At 40.5% G+C, this 21,838-nt stretch overlaps 1 protein-coding gene across 3 annotated transcripts in view; it reads right to left on the bottom strand.

Moving 5' to 3' along the window:
* Positions 1 to 1,970: 1,970 nt before the first annotated feature.
* The window catches only part of JOSD1 (Josephin domain containing 1), a 46,478-nt gene continuing 26,610 nt past the window's right edge, over positions 1,971 to 21,838 (bottom strand). For all 3 annotated transcript variants that reach the window (XM_073644234.1, XM_073644233.1, XM_073644232.1), the window contains 3 exons: positions 18,020 to 18,148; positions 12,825 to 13,019; positions 1,971 to 5,101 (listed from right to left, as the gene is read on the bottom strand). In XM_073644234.1, the coding sequence (XP_073500335.1) occupies positions 5,002 to 5,101; positions 12,825 to 13,019; positions 18,020 to 18,148 (424 nt within the window). In that variant the 3' untranslated portion in view covers positions 1,971 to 5,001. The remainder of the gene's footprint in view (positions 5,102 to 12,824; positions 13,020 to 18,019; positions 18,149 to 21,838) is intronic.

Genomic DNA, 21,838 nt, shown 5'->3' with positions numbered 1-21,838 from the left:
CATTTGACATTGTGAAGGGCAAAATGTTGTGAATAGAGCCTAAAGAATGATTAAAAAGAAGAATAAAAGCAAACAAAAACAACCACACCAGGTTATGTTCTTACTTTATACTAGCTGTACTAGGCCACAAGTTGCTGTGGCTCAGTCTGGTTAAATGGAAAAGAAAGAAAAGAGAAAGCGCACGTGGGCAATGCTGGCGCTGTTGATAGTTGTGCCCATCAGGCAGGCATGGTGGCAGCCTGTACCCTGTGACCCCTGCAGGCCTGTACTCTGCACAGGTCATTAAAGAGGTCGGTACTTGCTATCAGGTGTCACAATGGAGTCAGTCATGTCAGGGATTGCTAGTTTTGCAATTCCCTAGTACAGAGGGAATGTGACAGGAGGGGGCGCAGAGATGAAGGCAGGCGGCAGAGGAGGAGGGGGTGATCCACTTGACATGTCGCGGATTACAGTGTCGCTCCTGCAGTGGGATTTGCACTCGCTCACTATCAGCCCACTGCTGCAAGGCTTGGGCCCAGCTGAGCGGCCAGAGCGGAGGCCGCGGCCTGCACCTCTCGTTCCAGCCTCCCCCGCTTGTTGTTGCGCAGTCATAAATTATTTGACATTTTGAAGGGCAAAATGTTGTGAATAGATCCTAAAGAATGATTAAAGAAAAAAAGCAGACAAAAACCACCACACCAAGGTTATGTTCTTACTTTATTTTATATTTGGATAACAAAATACATTTTCTCTGTAAACAAATAGCACAGAAAATAGCATAAAAAAGTTCAACAATTTATATTTTCTGAGCTCCATTTTCAGACTTTATTGGAAAAAAAATAATTTTTTTTAGTGAAGTTCAACTTTTCCAGTCTAGACCGTATGTGCTGTAAGCTGTAAACCATTTATGATGAAGACCTAGCCTTCATGGAAACATTTCGATTTGTGAATATTATGCTTTGCAATCATGGTAGATATGCATTATTGCTACTTATATCCTAGATGGAACCTCAAATTGCATGTATGTGGTTGGATTTTTTGGGGGGAAAAACACATTTAACAGCCTATACATGAACAATTTATTATGCTTCATATATTAGTGGCGACAACACCTTTTTACCGTAATTGCAAAATGTAATAAATCGCACTGTAGAAATGGCTATGGAGCCCAGGATTCTTTTTTTTGGTGGTACAGATAAATTGGGGAGAACTCGAACACATCAATTCCTGCAATGATAAAACATAACCAGCAAGATACCTGGCAGCCCATAGTACACAGCTGCTACCGAAGGGTCTTACAACCTGAGCTGGAACAGAAATTAAAGCATAAAAGAACAAAATCAATGTATAACCGAAAAAACAACCAACCATTACAACAGTAATTCTTTGCATAATGGTGTCCCCAATTTTAAAGCATTGGTGAAGACCTTGCAGCTGGAGGCTGCTCTGTGACCATGGCCTGTACTTCAAGATCAAATCAAGCTAGTCCAAATACATTTACAAACCGTTTGTGGTCAAAGCCCATTCCTTGGTTTTATTAATAGCAGCACTGAAGGATGTTTTTCTAAATCAACATCTTATTCATTAAGCTAAGCAATAAATATATCATTTTCAGGTTTTGCAAGAACTGGTGTGCGGCAAGACAATGGAAAATAATATACTAAAACTGATGATTTAAAGAGGATCTATACCCAGATAAAAAAGTGGCCAGTTCTTATTTTATGTAATGCCTCCTCCCCCCTGAGTATGCCGGTTTTCATTTTATTTATTTTTTTTAAATCCGCAATAAAGGTTCCAGAGATATGAGCCTTTTTTATCGTGGGCTACTTTTCAAAGTCTTCCAAGGGGGCGTGGCTTCACAGATTCCCTAGGAGGCGTCTCTTTAATCTGCTCTCTAATTACCCTGTGAGCGACGCCTCCTTAAAAAGACCATAAAAAGTGGCACTAAATAAAAAGTGCACATATCTCTGGAACTGTGCTGGATTTTGAAAAAAAAAAAAAAAAACGGGGAGAAGTGGGAATAGCATCAAATACAAATACTGACCACTTTTGACCTGGTGATAGTTCACCTTTAACTTCTGGAAACTAATTAAGACACCTTTGTTTATTTTAAGAGGCAGAATATCTAGTGTCGACAGCATTTCCTTCCAACAAAAAGTGATGTTCATGAAGCATCAGTCATTAACACAGAGTAAGACCCCATCTAATCTCCTTCCCTAGGCTTTGTAGGACTAGTTAGTCTGCTACTGCCCCAATGCATCAGAAAAGCAGTTTTACAAATAGTCTTGATTTACAAATATACTGATATATCTCCTCCACAATCCAATAAGCCGCTATGGATTTAGGCAGTAAGCCAATAATTTGTGTTACTGGTAGTGTTGAGCGAGTATGTTCTGTCCGAGTATTTATAGCTGCTCGGTGATGAGGTTAAATCGCTCCGTGTGCATGATTTGCAACTGTTTGACAGCTTTATTACATGTGAGGAATGTGTAAGAAATAGACATTCCTCACATGTAATAAAGCTGTCAAACAGTCGCAAATCATGCACACAGGAGCGATTTAACCTTATCACCGAGCAGCTATAAATACTCGCCGCTCGGCCCAAGCATACTCGGCGAAAGGGTTAATAGAACATACTCGCTCAACACTAGTTACTGCAGCTATAGGTTGCTCTACTCCTTCTGCCTACCTGCTAACCTACAGACAGTACAGGAGTCAGACAGAAGGACAGCAGGATCAGACTAAAAACTGGGTTTGCAATGTATAACCGAAGAGACAAAGTTTTGCAAAGAACCTGCATACACAAAATATTGCTGTATTAGGTGTGCTGTCCAATAATTCATAATCTAATCACAGGATAGGTGAGCAAGGTCTGATCTTTGGGGCACCAAAACTAGAGTCAATGCCCTTGGTTCCTCACTGCTTGGCCACCACAATGAGGAATCTGAATAGGGCTACTTTGGGCATGCTCTATTGCCATTCCAATGAAAGTCTATAGGACCGAAAGAAACAGCCGAGTACTGAGATCAGGTTTTCCATCAGCCCCAAAGGGTCAAATGAAGCATCAAGGTAGAGTCACACGACAGTCTTCTCTACACCAAAGTAAAATGTTCCAATTACTCTGATCAGTGGCATCAGCTTTTCCTCAGAAGTGGAGGGGAGAAAAAAAAACTATTTTTTTTTTTAAAATTCTCCACCTCCATTCTGTCAGTCCATGAAAAAACAAACAAAAAAACAACGGACTGATTTTTATCACAGACCTATAGACTTGTATTGCCAATTTTGATCTAACACTTGGATCAAAAATCAGACATGTCTCCAATTTTTTTCTACGGACCACTCGTTGCGAGGAAAAAATTGGACATGTGCACAGCCCCACAGAATATCCTAGGTACGAATGCCATCTGGGAAAACCTAGGATAGCACTCGTCCGAGAAAATTTAGAGGTGTGCATGAGCCCTTCGGGTGCATTGTTCAATGGGCTGGGACTCAGATTAGACATTTTTCACCTATACTGTAGAATATTGCGGGATAGACACTTTAAGACAATTTGCAATATGGCTATTCTTAATTTTTACATCCACTGGAAAATATATAATATGGTTACACATGTGTACATACTTTGTAAGTGAAGACAGCTTAGTTTACCAACAAAATACTGGCTCTAATGCTGCATTCACATATTTGCGTGCCACAGTCCGAGTAGGGACTGTGATGTATCGACGGCATGTGGCGAGTCTACTGACAACCCCCACCCCCCACCCAAACTGGACAACCTCATATACCTATAATACTATCAATTTTGTGTCAGGAGACCCGTGGCCAGTCCGTGACATACGGATGTGTGAATGTAGGCTTAAGATTAAAGTTGCTTTCTTGTAACAGCACTCACTTTGGTCAAAATCTCATTATGTCGACAAAAATCCACCTGCTCCTTGTGGATATGTAACACTTAGGTAGGATTTACCTACATATGAAATAATACACAGATATGTCAAATAATTAGGTCTTCTAAATAGGCAGCTTACCACATCACAAGTGATGAGGACTGGCAAGTCATGGTGCAAGCAAAAGCAACAAGTGTTTTTCTTGGCGCAGCAACTGTACAAAGACAGAATGGAGAACACCATGTTCCCCATTTCCTCCTCTTATACCCCCACACTGCAATGCTGGCACTGATTGGCAAGCAGCTACTGTGGAACAGGTAATCGGTGTAAACAGACCTGTAAGCAGACGTACTGTCATCCTCCGTCACCGCATCTCATTCTAGAAGGATTTTCATGAACATGTTCAAGTATCTGAAACAGGCCGTATTTTGGCTGCACATGTAAACTCCCCTGATTGCACCATTAATTCTGTCCCGACACGTAGGCAACGTCTGCATATATGGGACTGTGCTATTTACACTCACCAAGTCATGTCCGGATTTTCAGAATTCTTAAAAAAAGAGCACTTAATAGTTGAGAACAACAGCTTAGGCGTTTAGATATCGTGCATACAATAGTTTGGCTCAATTTCTTTATAAAGTCATATAAGATGTTACATAGATTGAAAAATAGATCATGTTTACTGGTGGGCCAGTTGTTAACAATAGATAGCACGCAGTTGCCCTGTAAAACGTACAGCATAAATCCACAATGTTGGGAAAAAAAACTATGAAGATTGCACTGTATGGTGTGCGTGGGCTTATTCTTCGTCTCACGTACTGACTTATGCCACATGGTTTCCGTTACACTCACTTAAGAAAATACTGAAAATGAACCATCCTCTTCCTGCATCCATACAGACAAGTGAATGTAACCTTTGGGTTACTGCTGGATATTGCACAGTCAGGTACAAAAAGGAAAATGCCCAAAGGCTCCACTTCATCTGATTTTTTTTTTTTTTTTTTTTTTTAATTGGAGGAGACTGAATTCCACCATTAACAGAGATTGTCAACAACAGGTATTAAAACTGTAGTGAATGAGAAATCAAAATATTAATAATAACAATGATAAAAAAAAAAAAGTCAAAAAAGGATGTTTACAGATCAGTCCGCCAACGCTGATGAACTTCAACCTCCTCTGGCACTACCAAGAGCAGCTCGCAGTTCTTGCCCCTTAGTTGCTGATGTAAAAAATTTCTGCCAAGAGAAAAATCAGTAGATTAGTGACATAGTTAAGAATTATGGCAGCTTGTTTGTTAAAAAAATAAATATTATATATATTTATTTAATATATATTTTAGATGTTCCTTCACATTAGTTTAATGCAAATAGAAAAACATACAAATATCTGAGCTTCTAAACATGACTGGGTCCAATCAATAGAGCATATTCATAAGGCACACAGAGGTCACATCACAGTGCGCCAAACTCTGCTGTACTGTGTTAGTTATAATCAGGCATGGCTCTGCAGCAGTGCTGCTGTTAACCCCATAGTGATGGAGCCAATTATGTCCTCAATGACCAAGCCAAATTTTACAATTCTGACCAATGTTACTTTGAGATAATAACTCGAACGCTTCAACATTTCCCACTGATTCTGAGATTGTACTTCAGGATAGTGGTAACATTTAATAATAAATTTATATAGCACCAACATATTCCGCAGCGCTTTACAGTCGTCGTCGTCTCCATGGGGCTCACAATCTACATTCCCTATCAGTAGGTCTTTGGAGTGTGGGAAGAAACCGGAGAACCCGGAGAAAACCCACACAAACACAGGGAGACCATACAAACTCCTTGCAGATGTTGTCCTTGGTGGGATTTGAACCCAGGACCCCAGCGCTGCAAAGCTGCAGTGCTAACCACTGAGCAATCGTGCAAAAAACAGAAATTTGGCAAAAAACTAGCAATTTTCAAACTTTTAATTCTTATGCCCTTAAATCAGAGAGCTATGTCACGCAAAATAGTTCATAAATAACATTTCCCACATGTCTACATTACATCAGCACAATTTTTGCAAATTTTTTATTTTTTTATTTTATTTTTATTAGGAAGTTCTAAGAGTTAAAAGTTGACCGCTGATTTCTCATTTTTCCAACAAAATTTCCAAAATCACTATTTTTTTTCGGGACTGCATCACATATGAAATGACTGAGGGGGTCTATATGACAGAAAATATACAAAAGTGACACCATTCTAAAAACTGCACCCCTCAAGGTGCTTAAAACCACATTGAAGAAGTTCATTAACCTTTCAGGTGCTTCACAGGAACTGAAGCAATGTGAAAGGAAAAAAAATGAATATTAACTTTTTTTTTTTTTTTTTTTTTTTTTTTTACTTCAGACCCCAATTTCTTTATTTTTCCTCACGAGGGTAACAAGAGAAAATGGACCACAAAATTTGTTCTGCAATTTCTCCTGAGCATGTAGTTACCCCATATGTGAGGGAAAACCACTGTTTGGGCGCATGGCAGGGCTTGGAAGGGAAGGAGAGCCATGTGACTTTTTCAAAGAAAAATTGTCTGGGATAGAGAGCGGACGCCATGTCGAGTTTGGAGAGCCACTGATGCGCCTAAACAGTGGGAACCCCCCCCCCCCCCCCCAAGTGATCCCATTTTGGAAAATTACACCCCGCAAGGATTTTATCAAGGGGTATAGTGAGCATTTTGAACCCAGAGGTACGACACACAATTTGATAACATGAGGTTATCATATTGAATATGTTGTCATTAGTCTTGAGCGCAAGTGCTCACTACTTGAGTTTGCATCGGGTACTCGGGTATGCACCATGTATCGCTGGTGCTTGAGTAACATGCTCGAGTCCCTGCCAGCATGTTTCCCAGCTGTTATACAGCCCAAAAAAACAAACAAAAAAAAACACGTGGTGATTGCCTGCCATACACGGGCAATCCCCGCATGGTTTTTTTTTTTTTGGGTGTCTAAGAACCACAAAACATACGGGGTGGGGACTCGATCATGTCACTCGAGCACCGGCGATACTGTGTATACCCGAGCAACTGAAGTTGCGCTTAACACTAGTCATACATATTATTTATATATATATATATATATATATATATATATATATATATATATATATATATATATATATATATATATATATATATATATATATATATATATATATATATATATATATATATTTTATATATATATATATATTATATATATTTTTTATATATATATATATATTAGGGCGTGGCTAAGGGGAATTTGATTTACTATTTCTTGCTTTTGATCACTGTTCAGGTCTATCAGAGTTCTCAAAAGGAAACAATAGGAAAACTTCCCTATTGTTGCCAGGTACCAGCTGGCAGATCTTGGCGGGTGCACTGTGCATGCGCCCGCCTTTTTCTTCTTCTTTTTACAGGAAAATGACAGAAGGCCGGGGGACGGATCAGGAGATCCAGGGAGCAGCTGAGGTAACCAGGTGGGCTCGTGGAGGCATCATTTTTCTTTCTTCTGACATGTATATCATGTCAGAAGAGAGAGAAATCATTGTAAACATGGGCACACTTTTTTCGTGATCACCATTATTCACTGAATAACGACGATCATGTAATTAGGGACTAGAAAAAAAAAAAAAAAAAAAAAAAAAAAAATCAGCCCTGATCATATTCTTCAGGGTCTCAGCTACGCCTGGTAACGGAGACCCCGGACAATTTCCGACTCTGGGGGGGTTACAGTGTTTTCCCGATCACCGTTTTAAAACTGCAATGAGGGGATAAGGCCTTTTAATGGCCGCCATTTTAATGTGTATTGGCGGTCGTTGAGGGGTTAATGTTTGTAATGAGATACAGTTTTGATCGCACCGCGTTCGCTCTGATCGCAATGCCTTAATATCAATTGCCTGTAAATTTTAAAATGAATGTCACAGTGATTGAGAAGGACAAGTGCCGGATCCAAGTCGGAAATATTTGTGATTTTATGTATTAACTGCTGCACCTTCCTCTGCAAAAACTCTCCGCTCTATGAAAGCTTTTTCTGTTTTGTTTTGAGCACCTGACATGTACTCCATCATATTCAATTGAATCAAGCCCCAATCGGATTTGCTTTATATTGACGAGTGTGCTGGGGAGTTAATGGCAGCACGGATACGTTGACATAAACGTATTTTTCAGCCCGAGTGTTGTCTGTGAAAACATGGATCTTGCATGGACAGCACGTGAACCAATATTAGACCCATTCACTATGTGGGGAAAAAAAATAAAAGATAAAAATTAACTGGAAATATAATTCTCCAGGTCAGTACAATTATGGCAATACAAAACATGTATAGTTTAGTTTGGTTTTTGCTTATTTAACCCCTTCACGACAAATTATATATATTTTTGTCATATGTCATGTCCCTGACTGACAGCCATCATCTGCTGGGAAAGTGGACGATTTAATCAGCCATCACATGACTAACAGCCGTGCTGGAAGCTGGGGGGCACCTCATTCCACGTGCCGATGATGTGATCGCGGGGTTCCAATAAGTAGACATGACGATCCTCCTGTGAAAAGCCAGCTTGTAGTTGGCATTTATAGGAGACTGTGATTTTCCCTATACACTGCAGTGCATCAGCGCTGCTACGTATAGCACAAGCGATCGAACGATTGCAGCTTCATGTTCCCTAAGGGGATTAAATACAATACAGTAATAACAAACAATAAAAATAGTTCAAATCACCCCCCTAATGCCCCATTAAAAACAATACAAAAAAATACATATTTGGTATCGCTGCAACTGTGACAGTCCAACCAAAACAAAGTAAATTAATCCAATCCGTAAATGGCGTAACGAAAAAAAAATAAATACATGCCAGAATTACATATATTTTTTTTTTTAGGCAGCTGCAACAAAAAACGGGGAATTGTAAACTAATAATGGGTTAAAGCGGTAAAAAAAAAAAAAAAAAAGTTTGCTTGTGTCACCAATTTCCAAGACCCATAATATTTTCAATTTTTGGTTGGTGGAGCGGCGTGGGGGCTTGTTTTTTGCACTCATAGCTGTCGTTTTTTTATTGATTCCATTTTGGGATAGATACAATGTTTTGATTGTTTCTTATTATTGTTAATCGTGACAGGGTCGCCGATGAGCAGTTAGAAGAGCATGCTATAAATGCCGCTGTCACCAATTGACAGTTGCATCTAACAGGTTAAGAGCCGCAGGCGGAGGCTCTGAGGCAGATGATCGCTCAATAATACAGCAATCATCTGCCAGTAAAAATATGGGCTCATCTCCTGAACCTGCATCAAAGATGGGGTAACGAACACATTGCATATATACCGGTAGTTAGAAAAATCTGGTAGTAAAATTTTTGGTGCAAAATTTCTGTAGTAAAAATAATTTCCTACAAATTTGAGCAAAAGTTTAGGTTCTCAATAGTGATGCGTGAGTATGTTGTTAACCCTTTCAGCGAGCATGCTCGGGCGGCCACCGAGTATCTTCAGCGATCTCGGGTGATATGTTTCAGTCACTCCTGTGTGCATGATTTGCAACTGTTTGACAGCTTTAATACATATGAGGAATGCCTGTTTCTTAGGCATTCCTCACATGTATTAAAGCTGTCAAACAGTCGCAAATCATGCACACGGGAGTGATTCAAACACAACACCGAGCACTCTGAAGATACTCAGTGCTCCCCTGAGCATACTCGCTGAGAGGGTTATTAGAACATACTCGTTCATCACTAATTCTCAATTTTTCTAGCAAGATCTCAGGGACGTGGGGTTATAGGAAATTAAATTGCTGCACATAAAAAGATTCAGAATCTGAGAAATACAGTTTGCCTTTTTGAAGCTTAGTGGTCACAAACCTAATTCCTAACCTTCCCAAAAATTCAGGAAGCATGGCTGGAAGATAAAGAGCATGCTATTAGAGCCTTAAAATTATGTTGAAAAATTTTAAGGTTTACATATTAAGTAAAAATTAGAACATGAATTCTAGGTATTAAAATTGTCTAGTAAAAATCCCAATTTCAAAAAATTTTTAAAGTAAATATTTTGGGCTGCTATCCATGGCATGAGCACACAAATCTGGGCACATGGCAAACTCAGTAGGGAAAGAAGGGAATACAAGCTGTGCGGAGTGCATTAGGGTACAAGAAAAGGGGGTTTATATAAATATAAAATACAATTTGACGAGTGGCAAATTTTGAAACATTCCTTCATGCAAAGTCCTGGTTTGTCTAGGCATGCGTCACACTGATATAGATGTTGTTATCTTCTATAGCAGATTTTGTACTGTTTTTGGCCAGTTCTTTCCTTTCTTTTTTGGAGTACTTCTGGGAAATTGGCCCTGTGACAATGTGTGGCCTTGCTTCCAGAAGTGATGGGCTCCCTCCATTCCTTGATAATAACCTTTTGATACTCCAGGAAAGTTCCTTGTATGCTGAACCGCATGTACACATTGTACAATATGATTGGCATGACGTTCACGGCCAGCTTCTTATACCAAACTCTGGCCTTCCACATAGCGCTGAACAACTAATACCTGATCTGACAGATCCATCCTGCCTATACACTTACTGTAAACCTGAACCTGAATACACTGGGGCTTATGAGCTTCCGTACCGGTACCTTGTAACAGGACCGGAGTAGTACAATGGCCAAGTAGCCATGTATTGTGGTCAAGGTCAGGATATCGTCATAGCTGATGCACAATATCTGGTTATTGCCTGATGCCCTACGCTCACTCCTGGAAAGTCTTTGCTCTAGCAGAGACCTAGGGAGGCCTGATTTGTTCTATAATACGGTGCCACATGCCACCGCACTTCTGAAAGCGAGGCACTGGAATAGTGGGATGGCTTATTTGTCCACACAGATGGCAGCATGGTGGCTCAGTGGTTAGCACTGCAGCCTTGCAGCGCTGGGGTCCTGGGTTGAAATCCCACCAAGGACAACATCAGTAAGGAGTTTTTATGTTCTCGTGGGTTTCCTCCGGGTTCTCCAGTTTCCTCCCACACTCCAAAGACATACTGATAGGTGAATGTAGAATATGAGCCCCAATGGAGACCGTTCCGATTATGTCTGCAAGTTGTCTGAATTGTAAAGCGCTGCGGAATATGTTGGCACTATAAAAATAAAAAGATTATTATGGCAGCCATGGTCCCTCAGTGGGTGCACTAATGCTTACACAAATTTCCCACCAACTCCAAGGAAGGGGGGCATTCCTGGTGTCCTTTCCTTAGTGGATACAGCATCTTTGGGTGCCCCTTGCTGTACTTTCACATAGCTTGTATAATTTCATGCCAAAAGTTGCCCTCTTACTGAGCGAGTGGTGTGAAAAAGTGTTTGCCCCTTTCTGATTTCTTATTCTTTTGCATGTTTGTCGCACTTGAGTGTTTCAGATCACGAAACAAATTTAAATATTAGACAAAGATAACACAAAATACAGTTTTTAAATAAAGGTCTTTATTATCCAGGGAAAAAGGAACCCAAACCTACAGGGCCCTGTGTGAAAAAGCGATTGCTCCCCGTCCCCTTAAAACATAAACCACAGTTAGCTTCCCATAGATGTGATAAATAAAGTTCAATTTCCCTAGTCACACACAGGTCTGATTACTGCCACACCTGTTCTCTATCAAGAAATCACTTAAATAGAACCTGCCTGACAAAGAAGTAGACAAAACATTCTCAAATGCTAGAGATCATGCTGTGATCCAAAGAAATTCAGGAACAAATGATAAAAAGTAATTGAGATCTATCAGTCTGGAAAAGGTTATGAAGCCATTTCTAAAGCTTTGGGAATCCTGTGTAGTGTTGAGCGAATTTGTTCGGCATTTCAAATTCATGCTCGGTGTTCTGAATTGTTCGCGCCAAAAAAAAAAAAAAAAAAATTGCCTCCTCCCATGAACATCCCTGATTTGCCATGCAGTCACGCAGATGACATATGCATTACAGCATGGCAAATCAGAAATGTTCATGGACTGAGCCGATTTTTTGGCGCGAACAAGTCGGAACCCCGAAAAACTGAATTTTGTGTTTACTTGTGTTATCCTTGTCTAATATTTAAAATTTGTTTTGTGATCTGAAATATTCAAGTGACAATTATACAAAAGAATAAGAAATCAGGAAGGGTGCAAACACTTTCATACCACTGTAGCTTGTATAATTTCATGGCAAAACTTGCCCTTTTACTGGGCAAGCACTGGTGGAAACAAAGCCCCCCTCAAAAGTGAACCAAGAACTCCATTATACAAATATTTTTCTCAGGAGTGTATCCCACAGCAAATCTGGCATGGAAATGGTATATGGAGATTTTTAGGGACATTTATGGGAAAACCACTGAGCTAGGGTAGTGGACAACCTCTTTGATAGGTATCCACTTATGCTTCAGAACCACACAGTGCACACCAATCCAGGTTTACTTTTCACTAGAGGATGCACAATGGGTTTTCTAAAAGTAGAGAACTATAGATGTTTTTGGTATTGCACAAATGAGATCCCCTGAAAATGCGATAAGAGGCTGCCCAGTCTAACTTTCCAGGAAAAAGATAGACATGCATGCTTTGTTACACTTACCTGCATGTAAAGAAAATGCACTACTAGGTCTAACTTGGAAGTGGCGCATCACATTCTTGTGATCCATAGCATCACAGGCCAAAAGTACTTTATGGACATTATCTAGAATATTTCAGACACAGATCATCTCCTTCCTTTACATATGAAAAATCCGTTGTGTTTTATAGCACCAGCATAGAGCAAGAGATGTTCAGAAATCTCACACATGCTGCGAGATACATCTGCGTAAATTGACCCAAGCTGATTTAGGTGAAGTTTTTAACTTTTTGTAATGCAAAGAGTGAAATGTTCGGACCTCCGCTCTCTCATCACAATGATACCCACAGAAAAAAAAACTGCTCAGATTGTGCTGGGCAGCCATGGTTTTATAGATGACTAATTATCCAGCTTACCTTAGGTCATCGTCATTTCCAATCCTCACAGGCCTCTTTAATTTTGAGTCTAGATTGAAATAAGTGCCACCGACCTCACGTACACATATCCAGTGCTGCCTCTTAAGTGGCAGCTTCAGGGGTCCCCAAGAGAGACTGGATGGAAGATTCATAATGAATCCAGTAACGTTAGAGAGTGAAATCAAGCCAACATCCCTACAGAGAGAGTAAGAAACAGTATTAGAAGAAAAAGAACAAAACATATTTGATACTGTGACATCTGCAAGGAGAAGCAGAAATTTACAGGGGAAAAAAATTGCAAATTCTTCAATTGTTCAGCATACGTAGGCGAGTCCTGCTCCGACTTACATTGGTAAATTCCATCATAAACACTCACACAATGAATCATAAAATGAAATCATAGAGACAAGATACAGGAAAATAAGGAAAATCCCTTTTAACATCTACAGTAGTGCTTTAGGAAATCAAGACAATGACCGGCTTAACGTATGCCAGTCTGAAGGCCCATATACAGTGGGTGAAATAAGCATTGAACACCTCAATTATCTAAGTAAATATATTTCTAAAAGGTGCTGTTGACATGAAATTCTCACCAGATGTCGGTAACAGCCCATCCAATCCACACAGGCAAAGAAATCAAAACCATAGATGTCCGTAAATTAAGTCATGTATAATAATGAGAAATGGCACAGGGAAAAAGTGAACACGCTTACTGAAATACTTTGTACAAAAGTCTTTGTTGGTGATAACAGCTTCAAGACACCTCCTGTATGGATTAACTAGTCGCACGCATCGCTCAGGTTTGATTTTGGCCATTCTTCTACACAAACACTCTTCAAATCCTGAAACTCCCGTGGCCTCCTTCTATGAACTCTGAGCCTAGTTCCTTCCATAAATTTTCTATTGGATTCAGGTCAGGTGATTGACTGGGTCATTCTACCAGCTTTATTTTCTCTCAGAAACCAATTGAGAGTTTCCTTGACTGTGTTTGGGATCATTGTCTTGCTGAAATATCTTCCCTCGTTTCATCTTCATCATCCTGGTAGATGGCAGCAGATTTTTATCAAGAATGTTAAGGTACATTTGTCCATTCATCCTTCCTTCAATTATATGAAGTTGTCAGTGCCATATGCTGAAAAACATCGCCACACCATGATGTTCCCACCTCCAAACTTCACTATTGGTATGTTGCTTTTGGCCTCCAAAACATGGTGTGCATTAGGGCATCCAAAGAGTTCAATTTTGGCCTCATCTGACCAGACTATATTCTCTCAGTATTTCACAGTCTTGTCTAAATGTTGTTGAGCAAACTTTAAAACGTGCTTGAACATGATTTTTGTTCAGCAATGGAGTCTTGCGTGGTGAGCGTGCATACAGGCCATGGAGGATGACTGCATTACTTATATTTTTCTTTGAAACAATTGTAACTCCTAATTCCAGGTCTTTCTGTAGCTCTCCACAGCTGGTCCTTGGCTCTTGGACAACTCTTCTGATAATTATTTTCACTCCTCTGTCTGAAATCTTGAGGGGAACACCTGCTTGGGGCCGGTTTATGGTGAAATTATGTTCTTTCTACTTCTGGATTATGGCTCCAACAGTGCTCACTGGAACATTAAGTAGTTTAGATATTCTTCTGTAACCAATGCCATTAGTATGTTTTGCAACAATAAGGCTGAGAATGTCTTGAGACAGCTCATTTAAATTTACCCATCATGAGATGTTTCTTGTGTGGCACCATGGTGATGAGACACCTTTTTATAGGCCATCAGTTGAACCAGCTGACATTTTTTCACTAAGTGGCAGGATTTCTTTCCAATAACTGATGGTATCATGACTTATGGCTTTTTGCACCTTTCTTCATGTGTTCAATACTTTTTCCCTGTGTCATTTCTCATTATTACACATAACTTAATATATGAATATTTATGGTTTGATCTCTTTGTCTGTGTGGATTGAATGGGTTGTTACCGGAATCTGGTGAGAATTTCATGTCAGTAGCACCTTTAGAAATACACTTAAGTATTGAACAAGTCATCAATTTCTTTTTATTTCACCCACTGTATAAACGAATAGAGCTCAAAGCCATTGATACCTGTGGGATTGGCCGATAGTCTAATATGCATGGGGGTATAAGTATCCAGCATGCCAAATGTAGTGATTCTACTGCACACAAAAAAAAAAAAAAACACACGTGAACACAGCTTAAAGAGAATCTGTCTTCGGAGAATGAATTATTCTTCAATTCAGGTTTAATGTTTAAAAAATACATTTAAAATCTTTACTATTTTTATATTTTGGTCATCAAGAGGCCTCATTCTACAGCACCATGTTCTGGGATACTAGAATAACAGCTGCAAAGGTGGGCAACTGAGTTTGATCAGGGTGTGATCAGATTTTCTCGGAGGTGGTCAGAAAAAAAAAAAAGTTTCTCCACCTTCTCCATTAAGTCAGTCTGTAAAAAAATTTGGACTGCACTCAGATGTCATTGAATGCGATGCAATTTTTCACGGACCCATAGACTTCAATGGGCGAGAACCATCCGATTCTGAGAGGTAAATAGTGCATGCCACTCTTTTCCCTTGGCAAAGGCGGGAGCGCCGAAACGCACGTCGGGGAGCCACAAAGCGTGCAGTCTCGATCCCATTACAAGGTGAATCATATCTCTGATGTGACATTTCTTTCTTCTGGTACTTTCTATAATCGATATGCATTATGAAGGCTTATGTCTCTATGCGGGTGTACTAGTGGTAGCCATTTATTTGTCTACAGATATGATTACCCTAAGTGATATGTCTATAGTTTAAAACGATATGTGAGGCATGCGATATCTGTACTCTGTGGTGACACCTGGTGGTTGTTTTTAAGTATGTTTTATTTTTCTATGTGTAATGGCTTCTGACATATGCTGTGCCACCATAGCCTTATATGATGTTATGATTATTTATATATATATATATTTCTCAATAAAGATACTTTTTCTATTATTTTCTCTATAATTTTTTGGCCATATATTCGTATTTCTTTCTTGCTTCGGCACTTCGGGATATAGAATTTTCTTAGAGTTCTTTCTTGGATTGTTGTCGCGTTCTCTCCGGTGTCATCTTGAAGCTAAGTGTATTCCCTTGTTTGTTTTCCCTTGTGTGTACTTTAGTTTGCAGTGGGGCTGACTAGTGCTCATCCCTCCCGCTCCCTACCTAGGGCCTAGCTTTAGGGTCAGCTAGTGCCAGGTTTCCTGCTTGACGATAGGTGCAGAACCTACACTGCTCAAAAAATAAACGGATCACTTAAACAACACAATGTAACTCTAAGTCAATAACACTTCTGTGAAATCTATCTGTCCAGTTATGAAGCAACACTGATTGTGAATCAATTTCTCCTTCTGTTGTGCAAATGGAACAGACAACTGGTAGAAATGATCAGCTATTAGCAAGATACCCCCTATAAAAGGAGTGGTTCTGCAGGTGGTGACCACAGACCATTTCTCTGATCTCATCCTTTTTGGCTGTTTTGGTCACTTTCATTTTGCCATTGCTCTCACCCCTAGAGGTACAGTAGCATGAGGCAGTGTCTACAGTACAACCCACAGAAGTTGCTCAGGTAGTGCAGTTCATCCAGGATGGCATATCAGTGTGAGCTGTGGCAAGAAGGGTAGCTGTGTGTCAGCACAGTGTCCAGAGAATGGAGCAGATACCAGGAGATGTGGAGGGAGCCATAGGAGGGCAACATCCCAGCAGCAGGACTGTTACCTCTTCCTTTGTGCAGGGAGGAACAGGAGGAGCACTGCCAGAGCCCTGCAAAATGACCTCCAGCAGGCCACAAACGTGCATTTGTCTGCACAAATGGTTAGAAACTGACTCCATGAGGGTGGTATGAGGGCATGACGTCCACAGATGGGGGTTGTGCTCACAGCCCAACACCGTGCAGGAAACTTGGCATTTGCTACAGAACACCAGGATTGGCAAAGTTGCCACTGGCGCCCTGTGCTCTTCACAGATGAAAGCAGGTTCACACTGAGCACATGTGACAGACATGAGACAGTCTGGAGACGCCGTGGAGAGCGATCTGCTGCCAGCAACATCCTTCAGCACGACCGGTTTGGCAGTGGGTCAGTAATGGTGTGGCGTTTCTTTGGAGGGCCGCACAGCTCTCCATGTGCTGCCAGAGGTAGCCTGACTGCCATTAGGTACCGAGAGGAGATCCTCAGACCCCTTGTGAGACCATATGCTGGTGCGGTTGGCCCTGGGTTCCTCCTAGTGCAGGACAGTGCCAGACCTCATGTGGCTGGAGTGTGTCAGCAGTTCCTGCAAGATGAAGGCATTGAAGCTATGGACTGGCCCGCCCGTTCCCCAGACCTGAATCCGATTGAGCACATCTGGGACATCATGTCTCGCTCCATCCACCAACGTCACATTGCACCACAGACTGTCCAGGAGTTGGCGGATGCTTTAGTCCAGGTTTGGAGGAGATCCCACAGGAGACCATCCGCAACCTCATTAGGAGCATGCCCAGGAGTTGTAGGGAGGTCATACAGGCACGTGGAGGCCACACACAATACTGAGCCTCATTTTGACTTGTTTTAAGGACATTACATCAAAGTTGGATCAGCCGGTAGTGTGTTTTTTCCACTTTAATTTTGGGGGTGACTCCAAATCCAGGCCTCCATTGGCTAATAAATTTGATTTCCATTGATTATTTTTGTGTCATTTTGTTGTCAGCACATTCAACTTTGTACAGAACAAAGTATTCAATGAGAATATTTCATTCATTCAGATCTAGGATGTGTTATTTGAGTGTTCCCTTTATTTTTTTGAGCAGTGTATTTAGGGTCCATAGGGGAGCAGTGTTTGTCGCTTGAGCTGTTTAGGGGTCTCCACTCCCCCTTTCCCTATTTGTAGGTCGTTATACGCTGGGTTCTCCCCATACCCAGTGTGACACTCCCATGATAAGGGTTAAATTCATCATGTGAAGACCCCTTTACTCTTAGTGCTCAATTTCTGCAAATTTGTTGAATGTAAGTTTCTGCCAGTTATGAACATTCCCTTACCATGGCCTAAAATCATTGCTCCATCAACGAGGTCACTCTCTCCAATACTTGCTAGCGGGAGTCATAAGGTACAATACCAGAGGTCACCATACTTTATGGTGGGGTCCTAGTGTACAATACAGGTGCTATTTATACGAGATTACACCATTACCTTCTCTTATCCCACCAAACGGCTTCATAACCCTTTGTCTGCAACGCTGCCATAATAACATTAACGTCATAGTTTCCATTTCCCAACATGTTTTTCTTATGTGGAGTCACTAACGTATTTGGGGACAATCTGCAAAAAAAAAACAAAAAAAAAAAACAAACACAAACATAACAAAGGAAGTTATTTAATAGAAATAATACAAAGTATTGTGTAAAAGCAAAAATCAAGTAAAAAGAAAAATAAAACACGTACAGCACACGGATGGCATCATTATACCAGCCTTGTGCGGACCACATTGACACTGCAAAGTATAGGAGAAGCTTTGTCATTTTATTTTTCTTTATCCATACAGGAAAAACCGGTGAAAAACACCACGAACACCGGTACAGCTTTTTCATGTATGCATTTTATACGGAGGTGTGAAGGAGGCCTTTTGGAAAGAGCTTCCAGATCTTGTATGATGCGGATGGGATACACCCCCTTGGCATAAAATCACTGGCTTATGCATAAAGCAATGGCATGAGCAGCCAATGGCCACGGACCCTAATCAGCGAGAGCAGAACTGTAAATTATCTATAGTACTACGAACCCCTAAGAATGAGCCATCAGCATAGAGACCCCATCAGTTAAATTTTTTTGTTTACAGGGAACATTACCTGCAGAAATCGTGGTAATCTGCCAATGAATAGCATTTAAATAATGTTGTTTTCTGGAAGTGCAGGGAGAAAATTACGTTATATCCTCACTGCAGCTGCCACTTCCAGTCATCGGGCGGCATAGTGAGCACCTTGATGGCGGTCAGCTGTGCGCGCATAGCAGTCAGTCGCAGTGTGGGGGGGAATGATTACAGTGCGCACACTGTACACTGAGAGGTGACAGGAAGGCTATGTTCCCATGATGAGCTTTTGATGGTGCAGATATGTACCCATTACGTAAATTAGGTTACTTGTATTTTTAGAACATTTTTTTTACACTCTTTTTTTTTAATCTTTTTGGCATGTCATACTTTAAATAAAGCTGCTTTATTTTTGATACTTCCTGGTATTTGGTTTTAGCAAAAAATATATCAATACGGTCCTGTGAGGAATATATGCATTTTTATTGCATTTCTGCATTGGAAGCACACATGTTTTTTTACCTGCAGACTTTCTGCATCAACTCAAAGTGTATGGAGAAAATCTGCACATAAAACAAGAGAAATTGACATTTTGCGGGTATGAGACATGGTCAGTTTACACAGAGTTGTTTTTTTTAAGAGAAAGAAAAGGGGGCTCTTTTCTATAAATTCCATCCACTTGGCTGGAACTGTAAGACTGTAATATGCTGCGTTATTTTGAGAGTAAAAAACGCATCGTGGGGACCTTAAAGGGGGCTTTCCCCCTGCCTAGGAGCTGTGGTGTGATCAGACCATGTCCCTGTACAGTCAGGGTTCCTCCTGACAGCCATTACACAGTACACAGCAGGGGCACATTTATAAGATTATCTCCGCACAGGAACATTTTAATTAATCACAACCAATTGTGGAAGTTATTATTATTCCAAGATCTATTGATTAAAAAAAACTTTTTTGTTCATGGGAAACACCCTTTAAATCTTTCAGCTCGCTGCACCACCCCAATAACTAGGAGCAAGCAGCTGCAGGGAGGATTTTCTCTCTGTAACACTTCCAGTAAGCCAGCCAGACATGATTTACCTGCAGATTACCACTATACCCGCAGGGAAATAGCGTATTTTGTAAGAGACAGGCTGCTTTTAGTTCTCTCCAGAGTTAGGGCTCATTCAGACGTCAGTATTTATCACGTATGAAAAAACTGAACAATTATTTTGATCAGATTTTGGTGTCTGAGTAGCTCAGATTCAGAGAGGAGAAAAAAATTTTTAAAAAAATTAATCGGATATAGGAACGAGTGCTATCCATGAAAGACACGGATAGCACTCTTATGTGAAAGACTGAAGTCTGAATGAGGCCTCAGTGATAGTAAGATAGAGGTACAAGCTGACACATCACAGACAGCATCAACACTACAAACGAGTGCGTTCTGATATCAATGCTGTTAAAGGCAGGCAGATACACTGGGGAAATGCCGGGGTTTGGAAGACCAAAATGTGTATTTTTTTTTTCTTTCAGGAATGAAGACAATTTTAAGAAATAAAAACAGACCTGTGACTTTTCCACTGATGAAGTTGAAGTCGTGTGAGGACAGTTTATGTATGGCTTTATGTTGTATTTTTTTTGGATGACAGAAAATTGAGATATTGACATAACTTGACAGCATTTGCATCTCCAGTGGCTGCACTATCTATAAGGCAGCCATGTTGAAAGAGGGTGTTTGTTTTTTGTTTTTTTTAGAATTTGGAAATAAGCTGCTGATAATAAATGGCTCGCCGAAACTCTTCCGACACGGCTGCATTATATAAGTTGTCATAAATACGGCCACAGGAGATGCAAATGTGGTCAAGTGAGGTCAATTTCACAATTTTCGGTCACCAAAAAAAAAAAAAACACAACATAAAGCAATATATAAACTGCAACACAAAATATTAGGTTTATTTAGCCAAATGCACCAATTGCCAGATTCAAGCATGTGGGATGTACCTACTGCCCTTTAACAACAAAAAAAATCAGGAGAGATCACCTAATATTGGCAAAATGGGTCACCGTTCCAGCTGTTTCCTTTCACAATTTGCAAATGCAAGCGATTAGTCACACATTAAAGGGAATCTGTCAGTAGGATCAACCCCCCCCCCCCCCCCCCACCAAGGCCATCTATATGGGCACGTAGGTTATAAGATGCTGAATAACAAGATACCTTGATATCTGCGATCTGATGTCTTATTCCGGAGATAGCCACGTTTTTCTTATATGTAAATGAGCTATTAAGATCTATGGGCCGGGCCGGGCCTAGATCCCAATGAAAATCTGCCTCCAGAGCTTATTTTATATGAAAGGAGGAGTTACAAGTGTGAGACAAGTAATGACTGACAGACAGTCTGCTCTCCTGAGTTACATGTCTCACACTGGTAACTCTCCCTTTCATATAAAATGAATACAGCAGCATCTACACTTTTTGGGCAAACTTAGTAAAATAAAAACATGGAATGAGAAAAAAAAAAATGCCTGAATTTAAAAGTGTTAAAAATTACAAAGTTTACTAAAGAAAAAAAAGGCGCAAAGAGAAGAATAACTTAGGATCTTTGGGATTTATTAATAGTTGGAAACAAAACTTTTCCTTAGCGTTACGGTGGGCATTGAAAAATGAAACCCTAATGTTTTATCCACATATTCTACAAAGATATATTATAGGTACACGAAAGCTAACAGCTTTTCCACAATGAGAAAATGCAAAAGGCCAGATTCCTTGAATCAGATTCATTATGAGTTTAGTCACTTTCTCCACCTTAATAGGCATTATTAAAGGGTTATCTGGGGCTTTTATAATTTTTGCATATGGCATTAAGAACTTACAGGCAGGTAATTGCTAACTGACTGTCTATTTTGTTCAGCGCCGATCTAAGATGGCACAGAGTAGTCACAGACACATCAGCATCTTCTCCTCCGCTCTGCTCTGTTGATGGGGCGTCACTGCCGATGTCCTGCTGATTGACAGCCGCCTCTCGGCTGCGTAGGTGCAGAAAATCAGTTGTCAATCAACAGGGCATTACTGCAGATGTCATGCTATCAGAGCAGAGCAGAGAAGACATTGCTCTATTGACAAGAGGTGAAATGAAGCAGGGGGAATTGCCAGCACAGGTTGTCCCCGTGCAGAACAGGCAGGTAGAGAGCAGATACCTGCCTGTTTGTTCTTAGACTCATACACA

Source organism: Phyllobates terribilis, unplaced genomic scaffold, assembly GCF_046119375.1.
Source record: "Phyllobates terribilis strain yellow unplaced genomic scaffold, ASM4611937v1 Scaffold_8__6_contigs__length_399053987, whole genome shotgun sequence".
NCBI classification, from domain to species: domain Eukaryota; kingdom Metazoa; phylum Chordata; class Amphibia; order Anura; family Dendrobatidae; genus Phyllobates; species Phyllobates terribilis.
Note: the sequence above shows the minus strand (reverse complement) of the source record. Positions and strands in the feature narration are given on the sequence as shown.